Raw genomic sequence first — 12415 nt, 5'->3', positions numbered from 1 at the left:
AAAACTATTTGATTTAGCAGCCAGTAATGTGACTCTTTCCTTATATCTTTTACTTTGCTCTTTAAATAAAGTGATTGTTTCTTCTTTTTTCTGACATATTTTTTCCATCTTAGCACAAAATATTTGAGCATTTGGTTATTATGTATTTTTTTATTATCTTGAGTCTTCTTTAAATTTCTGTTAAGTTTTTATGAAATTTTAAAGTTCTAGGCATCTATAAGCTTGTATACCTATAGGTGCTTAATTCTTTAAATTTAAAATTATTTCCTGACTACATCCTCAGAATTCTAAAAATTGTACGTGGAGAGAGAGGATCAGGGTAAGGGAAAGAATAGTACTCGGCATGAAGGTGATTCTGGTAAAAAAACTAATCATTTGTTTTAGAAGGTTCTTCCCTGACCTCCTTATTTAATGAAGATGTTCTTGTTCCTGCACTTATTCTCTGTCTCAGCACTTTTTTTTTGTAGTACTTGTTAATTTAAAAGGTATTTTTTCTATGATTAAGGTTTTATTGATCATGCATGAGAATCTCTTATAATTTTGTGTATAATTGGAACTTCTGGAGGTCTATATAAGATTAAATTTTATTGTAAGGAATTTTGAAACTGACAATAGATAAGCATGGTTTAGGAACACAGACTTTGAAGTCATATAGATCAGGGTTTAAACCCTTAAATATTTCTTTGACCTCCTCAAAGTCTCTGAATCTATTTCTTTTAAAATAAAATCTAAAGTATTTTTTAAAGGGTTAGAGAAGTGTACATAAAGGTTTTAGTTCAGAACTTGTTTGCTAATAGGAACTCAAAAAGATAATGTTCTCTCAAGTGGTCAGAACTTTGATTAGAGGATATATGGGGACTGGCTTTTTTTTTTTTTTTCTTTTCTTTTTTGGTACTGGTGATTGAACTCAGGGGCACTTGACCTTTGAGCCAAATCCCCAGCCCTATTATGTATTTTATTTTATTTTTTAAAATTTTTTTAGCTGTTGATAGACCTTTATTTTATTCATTTATTTATATGTGGTACTGAGCATCCAACCCAGTGCCTCAGGCATGCTAGGCAAGCACTCTTACCATTGAGCCACAACCCCAGCCCCTTGTATTTTATTTAGAGACAGGGTCTCACTGAGTTGCCTAACACTTTGCTTTTGCTGAGGCTGGCTTTGAACTCGAAATCCTCCTGCTTTAGCCTCCCCAGCCTCTGGGATTACAGGTGTGCACCACTGCACCTGGTGGGGCTGGCATTTTAAATTTTAACCATTGAGGACTTAATGAAAAAAGACTTGTTAAAGTGAGTATTTCTTTCATTAAGTTGAGGATTCATTTAGGAGGTTCTTGGACCATATATAACTCACCTATGACCTCTGTCAAATTATGATTTAGGAAGGTCTGGTATGAGATTGGAGTATCTGCCTTTTAAAACTGCTTCCTTGGCAGTTCTGCCGTTCACCTGAGGTAAGTGTTACAGAAGAGAATCTAAGCTAGAAAGGTGACTTTCCCCATCTTTATGGATGGAAAAATCTAAGATCCAATTTAACAGTTTTAAAAACAGAAATTTTTCACATTGTCCATTGTAACTTGCTTAAGACTTAACTCTACCATCTGAAAGAAAGTTAATTTTAATGATTAGTGGTTAAGAAAACTGACGTGGAGCTAGGCCACTTTAGAATTTTGGCTTGTCATTTAAGTGACTCAGGGAAAAACATTCATTTTTCTATGCCTTAGTGTTTTTTTTTTTTTCTGTAAAATATAAATAAGAATAGAGTCGTTTGAGTTAATACATGTACAGGGAATGTAATACTTCCTAAGAAATGGTTAAGTATATTATTGTCATTATTATCTCATTTTATGGTTTTAGTTCCCTTTTAGTGTATGTAGAGTCTTAGTAAAAGACAGTTAGCATTTTGTATGTAGTAGACTTCGAAAGTAACTTTGCTCTTTTGATGTTATTGTTCCTTAATGTTATATTTTAGATTACTGATCCTAAAAATAACGTATACTGTACTTCAATTCAAAAACATAAATTCAAAGTATGTCAAAATCTTGAATCGGCATTAGGATTTACCAAAGATAATTTCTTTATTTTTTACTTATAAATGTTTTAAATGAAGCTTATATAGAAACTGCTTTATTTTCCTACTGGTTTTTAGTTCTAAATGCTGCATCTTTATATAAATCTTGAAGACATAGTTTAATTTATTTTTAATATTCTGTACTTTTGAGTAGACTTCTTGTTAATATTTTCTTATACTCACTCTCCTATTTTTAGTTGCCAATCCACCCCTTCCTTTCTGGTCTAGAAATGAAAACTCAGTCCTGGAAAATGGAAATCATAAAAGGAAATATAAGGATCAAGATAATGTTTGGTTTTTATGGTATGTTTGTATAGGATGTGCATGCTATATCCTTGAAATACTTGTATTTAAAGATTTAACCTCATAGAAAAATGAGAGATTATTTTACATTTATATTTGGAATTGAAAGTTCAGATGCTTGATAAAGCAGGCTGTTGCTATAGGTTATGCTATATACTCATAACCTCATCACTGGGAAAACTTCTCTGCTATTCCATTCTACTCCTAAACACATGGGTTGCACAGCTGCTATATAGTTGTACACTGTCCCATGTGTATTAAGCCAACACAGCCTGCAAAGAGGTTGCATTTTGGAGCATGGCAGTAGCATGGCTGGTTGGAGACCCCAGAAGTGTAGCTGCCAGAATTCTGCCATCTGGCACCATTGCTGCTAGGCTATTCCACTCAGGGCATAAATATATTTTTGCTGAGCACTTCTCCTGTTGCAGCAACCATGAATGCCCAGGCAGAGATATGGATGAATGGTCATGGGTACTAACATAAAGATGTTTAATTGGAACTACTCTAATGTTCAAGGTGAGAGAACATGCAATAAAGTGTGAAGAAATACATTTGAACTTTTACAATAGATGCAAGAAGCTTGACAAATAGTCTTTAACTTTTATGAAGACCTTTGAATTAAATAATTGTGAGAATATAGTGAAGCACAGTTACCTAAAAAATTTAGCCTTTTAATAATGGGAGAAAGCAATATAGAAGCATAATTTTTATTTTAAGGTAAAATAATCATGATTGTCTTCATGTAATGGAAGTTTATTCTAGTTTCATTAAACATCCCCAAAACATTGAACATAAGTCAACATTTCATGGAGATGAAAGTATTATGCTGTTTGCATGTGTGCATATCTGCATATTGGAGCACAAAATATTGACATGATAATTGCATTCAAGCCTGAGTGAACAGTGGCCTGTGGGAATTCAGCTGGTGTTGTACCAACTGGATGGCTGCTCAGGACACAGTATGAAATGCAAGGTGCAAGTTAGCACTTTATTCAGCACAGGCAGGCATCATTTAAAAATCCTTGGGGGCAACCCTGGTGATGTGCAGATGTTAAAACAGTCTGTTCTGAAGTGCTGATATTTTTGAACACTGTAAGAGACATCTAAATTCTGGGTGAAAAAATATTTGCACAATTATTAAAGTCATATAATACAGAGTATTTTCTAACTTCTTTGTGAATGTTCTGCATAATAAATGTGCAGAAATATCTGGCTATGTAGTTAGAAGAAATAGGAAAATCAGGAAATAGTAATTTAATTTCTAACTATAAAACAAAATGTTATGCTTTGAGTTTCAACTTGATATATTTAGAAATTAACTGATACAAAAGAGTATTCAGTAATATTATTTAGTAATATATTAAATCTAAATAATTATTTTCTATTGAATTCTTCTTTGCTTAAAACATTCACCAATATGCCATAATTTACAGATCCAGATTCTAATTTTATTTTGTGTTTATTCTGGACCCACCTGATTGAACAGGGGAAAAATATGTCATTTTTCATGTGTGAGGCTGATTCCTTTTAGTTTTAAATATCTATTTTATTTTTAAAAATGAAATATAATAGATCTAAGTTCTAGATTATAAAACAAAGACTGGATTATAAAATAAAATAATGTACCAGTGCAAACTAAATATATTGAATAGATATAAACCTTTAAAATATTTTATATGAAATTTTTCTGTGTATTAGGATCTGTTGCATTGTTTTTATTCAAGGTATTAGTGGTATTTTCCCCCCCAATTGTTTTTACTATGGAGTAAAGTATGTCTGTAAAATATTTTTATAATCTCTTTTTCAAGTTTAAGTGTATTATTCTAGATATTATAGTGGTAATTCATTATATATATTCAAAATTGGAAAATGGTTATTAAAATACTTCATGAATAAAAGGATAAAACATTTTATAATAATTCCCATTTCCCTAAACTTCCATTTTTATTAGTCTTACTGTTTTAGAGTATACATGTTTATTATACATTAGGATTATTTTAAAAACAAAAACCAATAGTATGCATAAATTCTTCATTTTAATTAATATTGTACTCAAATGAGAGAGAATAGTCCAATAAGCTTTATTTTGTGAATTATTATCTGTTAAGAATAATCAACTTCAATAAGATTTGCTTTTCTATTTTCTTTGTTTTCTAATTCATACCAATATCATTATCTCATTTATAGTTAAATGTTTCTTTTAGACTCTAATATTTCATTTTGACATCTCATTAAAAATGGGCTCAAACCCAGAAAATACGATCCTGTCATATTGTATAATATATGGCATGGTCTGTAACATAATAAATTTTTGTTTCTTAATGATTTAGAATCATTTTTCAGTTTTTTGAATTTAGAAAAATGGCAAAAAGTTAGCATGATAATTCATGTGGCCAAGAATGGCAATGTTAAATATTTAAGTGGGCAGTACTCTTGGGAAAGGTGATTGGAGCTTTAAACTTGTACACGTTTGACAGCCTTTCTTCACTTCATTTTTCATCCTAAAGAAGTCTGCAAATATTCTTAGCTCACATCATTATTGCACATCAGTGGTTCTAATTAGCTAAACAGGAGTTTGTCTCAGTCATTGATCATCATCAGCTTCTTGACAGTGTCTTTTTTTTGGGGGGGGGAACTTTTTAATGCCTTGTAAATACAGAAAATGTCTTGATTGAATTTTTCAAATAGGTTGTTGATTTTTAAACTTGAAACAACCTTTTTTATCTTATTATTCTAAGTAAAAAATATTGTATTCATGTCGTAGCAGTTTTCTCGTGGGAGCATTTTCCTGTTATGAAAATGTTAGGTATCCCATACCACCAGGAGGAGCTGCTGGACAAATTTCCATAAAGATTTTGAGTTGTGATTATTTTTTCAGTTCAAAATTTAAACATTGTATTAATTTTAGGGTTTTTTTCAATTATAAAATGCCACAGGTATACTTTTAAAGTTTATGTTCTATATGATGTTTATGTTTAATTTATAACCTGTGTTTGCAGTATTGGATCATTCACAATCTATTGACAGATGTGTAAATTTTTGATCTGTCTGACATTAGTGTACATCAGAATCACTTGAGGCCTTGTCTGGCTTCTGAAAGAAAATAACATAGGTTGGGTATCATAAATAGCAATTATTTCTCACAGTTCTGGAGTCATCTACTCTTATGATCAAAAATATATTTGGATAAAATATATTTGAATGACTCCTAAAGTTGTGTCTCTAACCTGAACTTCTTTACTGATTTCAGACTTGTCATACTGCTTACCTCTCTTGGATGTTGATCAAAACATCTCAAACTTAGCATGTACAATCCCCAAATCCTAATGTCTTCCTATTTCCTGCTTTGTATTTAAAAGCGTATCTATTCCATCCTTCTAGTTGTCCAGACAAAAACTTTGGAGACATTCTTGCCTTCTCTCTTTCTTCTAAATCTCATATTTAATGCACCTGGAAATTCTGTTAGCTTTACTTCAGAATATCTAGTTTTATCACTTTTCAACATTACTACACTTATTATCTTGCTCATTTCACCTGTGTCTTTCCTCTGGGGTATTGCAATTGCTTCCTAAGGTCCTTTTGCTTTCATCCTTGACTCTTAATGTCTATCCTCAACCCAAATAATCAGTATGATACTCGTAAACTGTTAATTTGTAATATGTTATTTCCTAACTCAGAACTGTCCTCTGCTCTACCATTTTGCTGAAAATCAGATTCACATTTCATGGGGCTTAGAAGGCCACATATTATCTCCAGTGACCTATTTGTTCTCAGCTACCATTCACTTGTTTCTTCTACTACAAATATACTTACTTCTTTGCTATTCATTGAATATACCAAGTATAGTAGTTCTTCTGTTTCTCCTTATCTGTGGTTTGGCTTTCCTTGGTTTGAGTTACCCATAGTCAACTGTGATCCCAAAATATTAAATAGAAAAATCCCAAGAATAAATAGACCACATTTATTTAACTTCTATTACAACTATATGATTAAAGTTATTCTATTTTATTTTTAGTTATTGTTAATCTCTGTGCCAAATTTATACATTAATTACATGATAGATATGTATGTCTAAGGAAAAAACCAGCATATATAGTGTCTGGTACTCTCTGTGGTTTTAGGCATCTGTGGAGGGTCATTTTTGGAACACATGACCTGTGGATAAGGGATGTCTTCTACATGCTCTTTCCTCATTGTCTTCGAACTTAAAACTAGTCTGATGGTTTAGAAAACTGTTCCCTGAGATCTGCATGACCCTCACTTCCTTTTTTTAGATCTTTACTAAAATATTAAGGTGGTCATTTGTTAACTATTCTATGTAGAATAGTACTACCCTACCTTTCCCTTCCTTTTACTTTACTTGGGAATGAAAGGAAGATTATTGCCATCACTTTCTTAATTATCTTAATTTATTTTCCTTATTAACTTATAACCATTTGACAGACTATGTATTCACTTATGTATCTTTATTTTCAGTCTCTTTACTAAAATATTAATTCCATGAAGACAGCCTTTTTGTATTTCATTTTCTGTATTATCTCTAATTCCCGGGCCAATGCCTGTCTTATAATAAATGCTCAATAAATACTTATTGAATGAATAATGAATTGATATGTTAGATGTGGCTTTTTTATTATTATCCTGCCAAGTACTCTTTCAACCTTAGGACTTCTTTAATTCTAAAGCATTCTCATCAGTTACCTCCTAAAATATTGCTTTATTTTTCATTCCACTATTGCTCCTTCTGGGATGTTTTAAGATATGTTAGAGTTTCCCAATGAAACCTGCATGTCTCAGCTGTGTTGTAATATAAATATATATATTTTTTGGTACCAGAATTGAGCTCAGAGGCACTCAGCCACTGAGTCACATCCCCAACTCCATTTTGTATTTTATTTAGAGACAGGGTCTCACTGAGTTGCTTAGCACTTTGATGTTGCTGAAACTGACTATGAACTCTCGATCCTCCTGTCTCAGACTCTGGAGCCCCTGGGATTACAGGCATGGGTCACTGTGCCTGGCCTTTGTTGTCATATTTTTAATATTATCCTTTTTCTCTGCAGTGTTCTGGGTGAATACTTCATTAATTGCCTTATTTTAGCATTTTTGTAATTCTCTTTTGGTGTCTAGTTCTAAACTTTAGTTTTTTTTTTTGCTTCAGTGATTATAATTTTTACTTTTAAGATTTTTAATCGATTTTTTAATAACCACCTGTTCTTGTTTGATTTCTTGTTTTGTTTTTAATATTAGTCATTCTTATATGTCTTTAAGGACTGTTAACTTATTTTAATTTTTTTCCTTTTCTTAGTTTTATTCATTTTGTACAGAGGCTTTCATCTTCTGATAATTGTGCCAGTATGTTGGTGTTCTTGTAATTTGAATTTTTGTTGTTGTGTGTGATCATATCTTGAGAGGGGGTGTTGCTGTAATTGTTATTTTTCCCTTTATCTTTTTCTACTACTTCTCTTTAATGTTATTTTTTTCTCTGTAGACATTTTATGTTTGCCACTGATTTGTCAAATTCACCCTAAAACCCTTCCTGAAATGGGTTTTATATTGGTAACTCGGGGCCCTTGGTCAACAGTGACATAGAGTTTTTGCTATATTTAGAGCCTCAGCAACAGGGATTTTGGTCCAGCCCCTGAATAGAGTTCCAAATCTTTTATAAACTTTTGCTGTTTTGGGCTTTCATGGAAGTCTTAGTTCCCAGCAAGAGTATGCAGAAGCTTTCTGCAGCTTCCCTTCCTGAGTTATGATCTCCACCCTAGTCTTACTTTCAAATTATGAGCCTGGTTATTCTTCAACATATGAGTAAGGCAATTTACTTTTCATTATCTCCAGAAACCAAGCTCCTTTCCATTTCAGCTTACATCTGGACCTGGAGGATAGCAAATAGCATCCTCATCCCTGTTCATAACTTTGTATTTCTGCTTCGTTTGTGATCCTCAGGGAGTTAGCTGTGTTTCTTTACTTTTTTTTCTTCTTCCTTATCTGTATATTCTGTGATATATGGTGATTTAGGCACAGATTCCTATTTGCTTTACCTATTTTTAAAGTTTTTTTTAAAATTATGAATCTGCATCCAGAATATTTCTTACTATTTATGATGTAAATTAAACAGTATTAGCCCGATTATATAATCTCCTTAGACCTTTGTTCCTTTTCCTTCTCCTCTTTTCCTTATTTAAAACTGTCTGTTTTTAAAGGATTGTCATTATTTACATGTATTATAATTTTCTATTTCCTGGAGGACTATGTTTTGAGTATATAACTACTATTTAGTTTAGATAGTGGTATTCTCAGAGACTAGGAATATATAAGAAATTGTCAGAATTCAAAAGTTCTACTCATGGAATATTGATAATTAGTAAATCTGACTGTCTCATCTTTGAAACTCTTACTTTAAGATGGTACTATTTTATCCTTAATCTAATTATGTGTATAAAATGAATATATTACCATGAACATATTTACTTTTTATTAGTTAATTTGAGTGATGACCTTTTTGGTCATTGCATTCAAGGTTAAACTATATTGTACATATTTTTGATGATATACATAAATCTGGAAATGAAACTGTTCTCTTAATATGAAGTTGTTTTAGGTGTCAGCAGTTGTAAGTTGCTGTCACTTGCCATATGGTTTCTGATTAATTCTGAAAGGGCTGTCAACCCAAGATAATTTAATTTCCTATCTCTTAAAGTGATATTCATTATCTGTATGTAAACACTTAAAGGACTAGTTAGCAATTATAACTAATAAACTCTTTTATGTATATATTTTTTTCTTTCTAGAGAAAAACAAAAATCTGAAGCTAAAGACAGAAAAGTTCTAGAAATTCTGCAAGTCAAGGATGCTAAAATACAAGAATTGGAGCAGGTTAGTTTTATAATAAAATGTTAAAAATCAATATATTTACTTCAGGTAGTAGATCTTTAAAACTATTAATTTTTTGAAATAATGTTCATTAAGAATATCCAGGTTGTTAATGTGAAAGCATTACGATTTTGAAATCACTGTAGTTAGTCTCTCCATCATTATGCTGTGCATATAGTCTATTCTTTGTTTTCTGAAGTAATGGACTAAGATATTTATTAGTTTAAACTCTTTGGTAATGTAATACCAAAGTTTTATAGTAGTATTTGCCTATTATTTATTGTTTTATGGAATTTTGCCTTTTATTATTAGCACTCTAATTCACTTCTGAAACTTGTAAATATACATATAGTGTTATTTGTACAAAGGATGAGCAACAACTTGGATAAATCTATTTCATCTTTTGAAAATGTGCATTTTGAATTAGTACAAGTCTATATTTTGTGTATAGTCAGCAAGTTACACAATTTAGTTAATATGTGATTGTAAAATTATATGCAACTGTATAATTATATTATTGCAACTGTGTATATTGTCAGTGCTTCTAGGAATCATTTTTTTTTTTTTTTTTTTGTGGTACTGGGGATCGAACTCAGGGCCTTGTGCTTGCAAGGCAAGCACTCTACCAGCTGAGCTATCTCCCCAGCCCTAGGAATCATTTTTAAAATGCAAACATCTTAAAAACAGCAGTGAAAAAATTTTTTTCTGGGTTAATAGTGGTAGCTTTTTGGCAGCCATGCTGTTCTGATTTTTTAATCGTTTTCTTTCCTTAGGATCATGGAACCTGGAGCTAGGGTTGGTTATTATTATAAAATTGTTTTATTAAAACTAAATGTTGAAACTAACTTCAATAAGAGATTCAATTATTTTTCCTTTCCCTACACTCATCTGAATTCTTTCTATTATGGAATGTGGATCCCAGTATGACACACTAATTTGGAATTTATAAATCTCTAGTATTGTTCTAGTTAGCTTTTCTGTTGTCACCAAAAACCAGACAAGAACAACTTAGAGGAGGAAGAGTTTTTCTGAGGCTTGTGGTTTCAGGGGTCTCCATTCATAGATGACTGACTCCAGTTCTGGACCCCAGGAGAGGGGTCCAGAAGGAAGAGGGGTCATGGAGGAAGAGCCCAGCAGAAGAAAGCTGCTCAGTCCATGGCCAGAATCTGGAAGCAGGGGAGGGGGTTGCAGAGAGGGGCCACAAGGAAGTTGTACTCTTCCAGGTTATGCTCCTAGTGATCTACTTCCTCCATTCATACCCCATCTGCTTAGAGTTATCAGCCAGTCAGACCATTGAAGCGCAGGGATGAACTGATGAGGTTACAGCTCTCATAACCTAATCATTTCACCTGTGAGTATTCTGCATTAAGTATAGCTTTTGGAGGACACTTCATATCTCTACTGTAACAAAAGTTATATTTTCCATGTGGAAAATATCACAATTGATACTATAAGATAGCATTTGAGAAATAACGTTTTAGTTTGTTTAGAATTTTGGCACTCTTTTAATATCCTTTGACATTAAGCTTGCAGTGCTTTAGTGAACATTCTTTAGTTTACTATAGAAGCAATAGCTTTCTATTACAAATACATTGACTTTCATAAATGATGATTTATTTTCCCCTTTCATTTGCCAAGGTACACTTATTTTAAGTCATTGACTCACAAAATTGTGGGCTAACAAGTTTGAATTCTGCAAAGCAGGCTGGCAGAATGGAGATCCAGTAGAGTTGATATTGTAGTGCAAATCCTAAGGGAATCTGAAGGTAGAATTTCTTTCTCTTTTAGGAACCATGGCCTTTTTTTAAGGTCCTTCAGTTGACTAGGTATGATCAACCCACATTATTGAGGCTAATCTTTTTTACTCAAAGTCCATTAATTTAAATGGTAATCACATCTAAAAAGTACTTTCATTACAACATCTGCTTTGGATACTGTGAGTACCATGGCTTAGCCAAATTGAAACATAAAATTCACCAAATGAGTAAAAAGTATCATGTAAATAGTCCTTTATCATGAGATTTTGTTTATCAACCTGGGAATTATGCTGTGTCTACTGTTTGCTGTAGTTGTAGGTGTTAGAGATGAAACATTTCTTTGGTGGCCTTGATTTTGTTTGAATTTCCCTAGACTTCTGTGACTTCTGAAATAGTCTCTGACATGCTTAATTCTTTCAGTGTATTTCCCTTTTATCATACAGGAACCCTTTTGGTGTGGTGGTGAGGCATGGGGGGAGAAGAAGAAGCATTCTACGGTATTATAGTTAGGTCTCAGTCTTTTGGTAAACTAGTGCCTCTGTACTATTACCTTCATAATTGCTTCTCCATTTTATTTCTTGAAGGCTAGAGGTTGTTGGAGTTAAGATATTTCTTTTTCCCAGATTCATTAGCTGTGGCAAAACCTTATTAGGTTGGGCTCTGGTAAACAATTTCTCTTGAGAGCAGATCTTATTAAAAAAGTAAAGAATACTCCCTGTATTTTTAAATAGCTACTCTTCCTGTGCCCCTACTGGGGCAGGAAGGGATTTTTCACCAACCTTCCCTTTCTTTGACAGCACCCCCATAGGCTGGACTCTTGGAGTTTTTAACTCTCAAATTTGTCCACATTGATCCTCCAGGAATTAGCTAATTATATATAGGTTTTCCTACCTTGGTACTAGTTGCCATGGAGCTTTCTGTTCCTGGTTTTGTGCTCTGGTCAATTGTTATTCCCTGCATCTATTTCTCTCTTAAATTTTGGGAATATTGGCTTGTCCGGTGACCTCCGTTCTCTGATGAATCAAAAATTGTGGATTTTCAGTTTGTTTATTTTCTTTTCTTATGTGAATGGAGATACAACTTCCAAGATTACATGTTAAAGTTCCTCCATTAGGGTTTTTGGTTTTTGTTGTTTTTTGTACCAGGAGTTGAACCCTCAGGTTCTTAATTACTGAGCAACATTCCCAGCCCATTTATTTATTTATTTTGAGATTTTGAGACAGGGTCTTGCTACGTTGCTCAGGGCCTTGCTAAGATGTTGATGCTGACTTTAAACTTGTGATCCTTCTGCCCTGATCTCCCAGGCTGCTGGTATTAGAGGCATGAGCCACCACATTGGGTTTCCATTAGTTTTTTTGTTGCTATACTGAGTAATATTAAATAGCTCTTTTTTTTTTTTTTTTTTACA

The 12415-nt window shown here is 32.6% G+C and overlaps 1 protein-coding gene across 10 annotated transcripts in view; it reads left to right on the top strand.

Moving 5' to 3' along the window:
- Cntln (centlein) overlaps nucleotides 1–12415 on the top strand; it is a 365014-nt gene that overhangs the window by 85109 nt on the left and 267490 nt on the right. For all 10 annotated transcript variants that reach the window (XR_007104991.1, XR_007104992.1, XM_047524968.1 and 7 more), the window contains exon 3: nucleotides 9169–9253. Coding sequence is in view for 8 of the 10 variants with exons in the window: in XM_047524968.1 (XP_047380924.1) it covers nucleotides 9169–9253 (85 nt within the window). In the remaining 2 variants the exon portion in view is untranslated. The remainder of the gene's footprint in view (nucleotides 1–9168; nucleotides 9254–12415) is intronic.

Source organism: Sciurus carolinensis, chromosome 14 (assembly GCF_902686445.1).
Source record: "Sciurus carolinensis chromosome 14, mSciCar1.2, whole genome shotgun sequence".
Lineage (NCBI taxonomy): Eukaryota > Metazoa > Chordata > Mammalia > Rodentia > Sciuridae > Sciurus > Sciurus carolinensis.
Note: the sequence above shows the minus strand (reverse complement) of the source record. Positions and strands in the feature narration are given on the sequence as shown.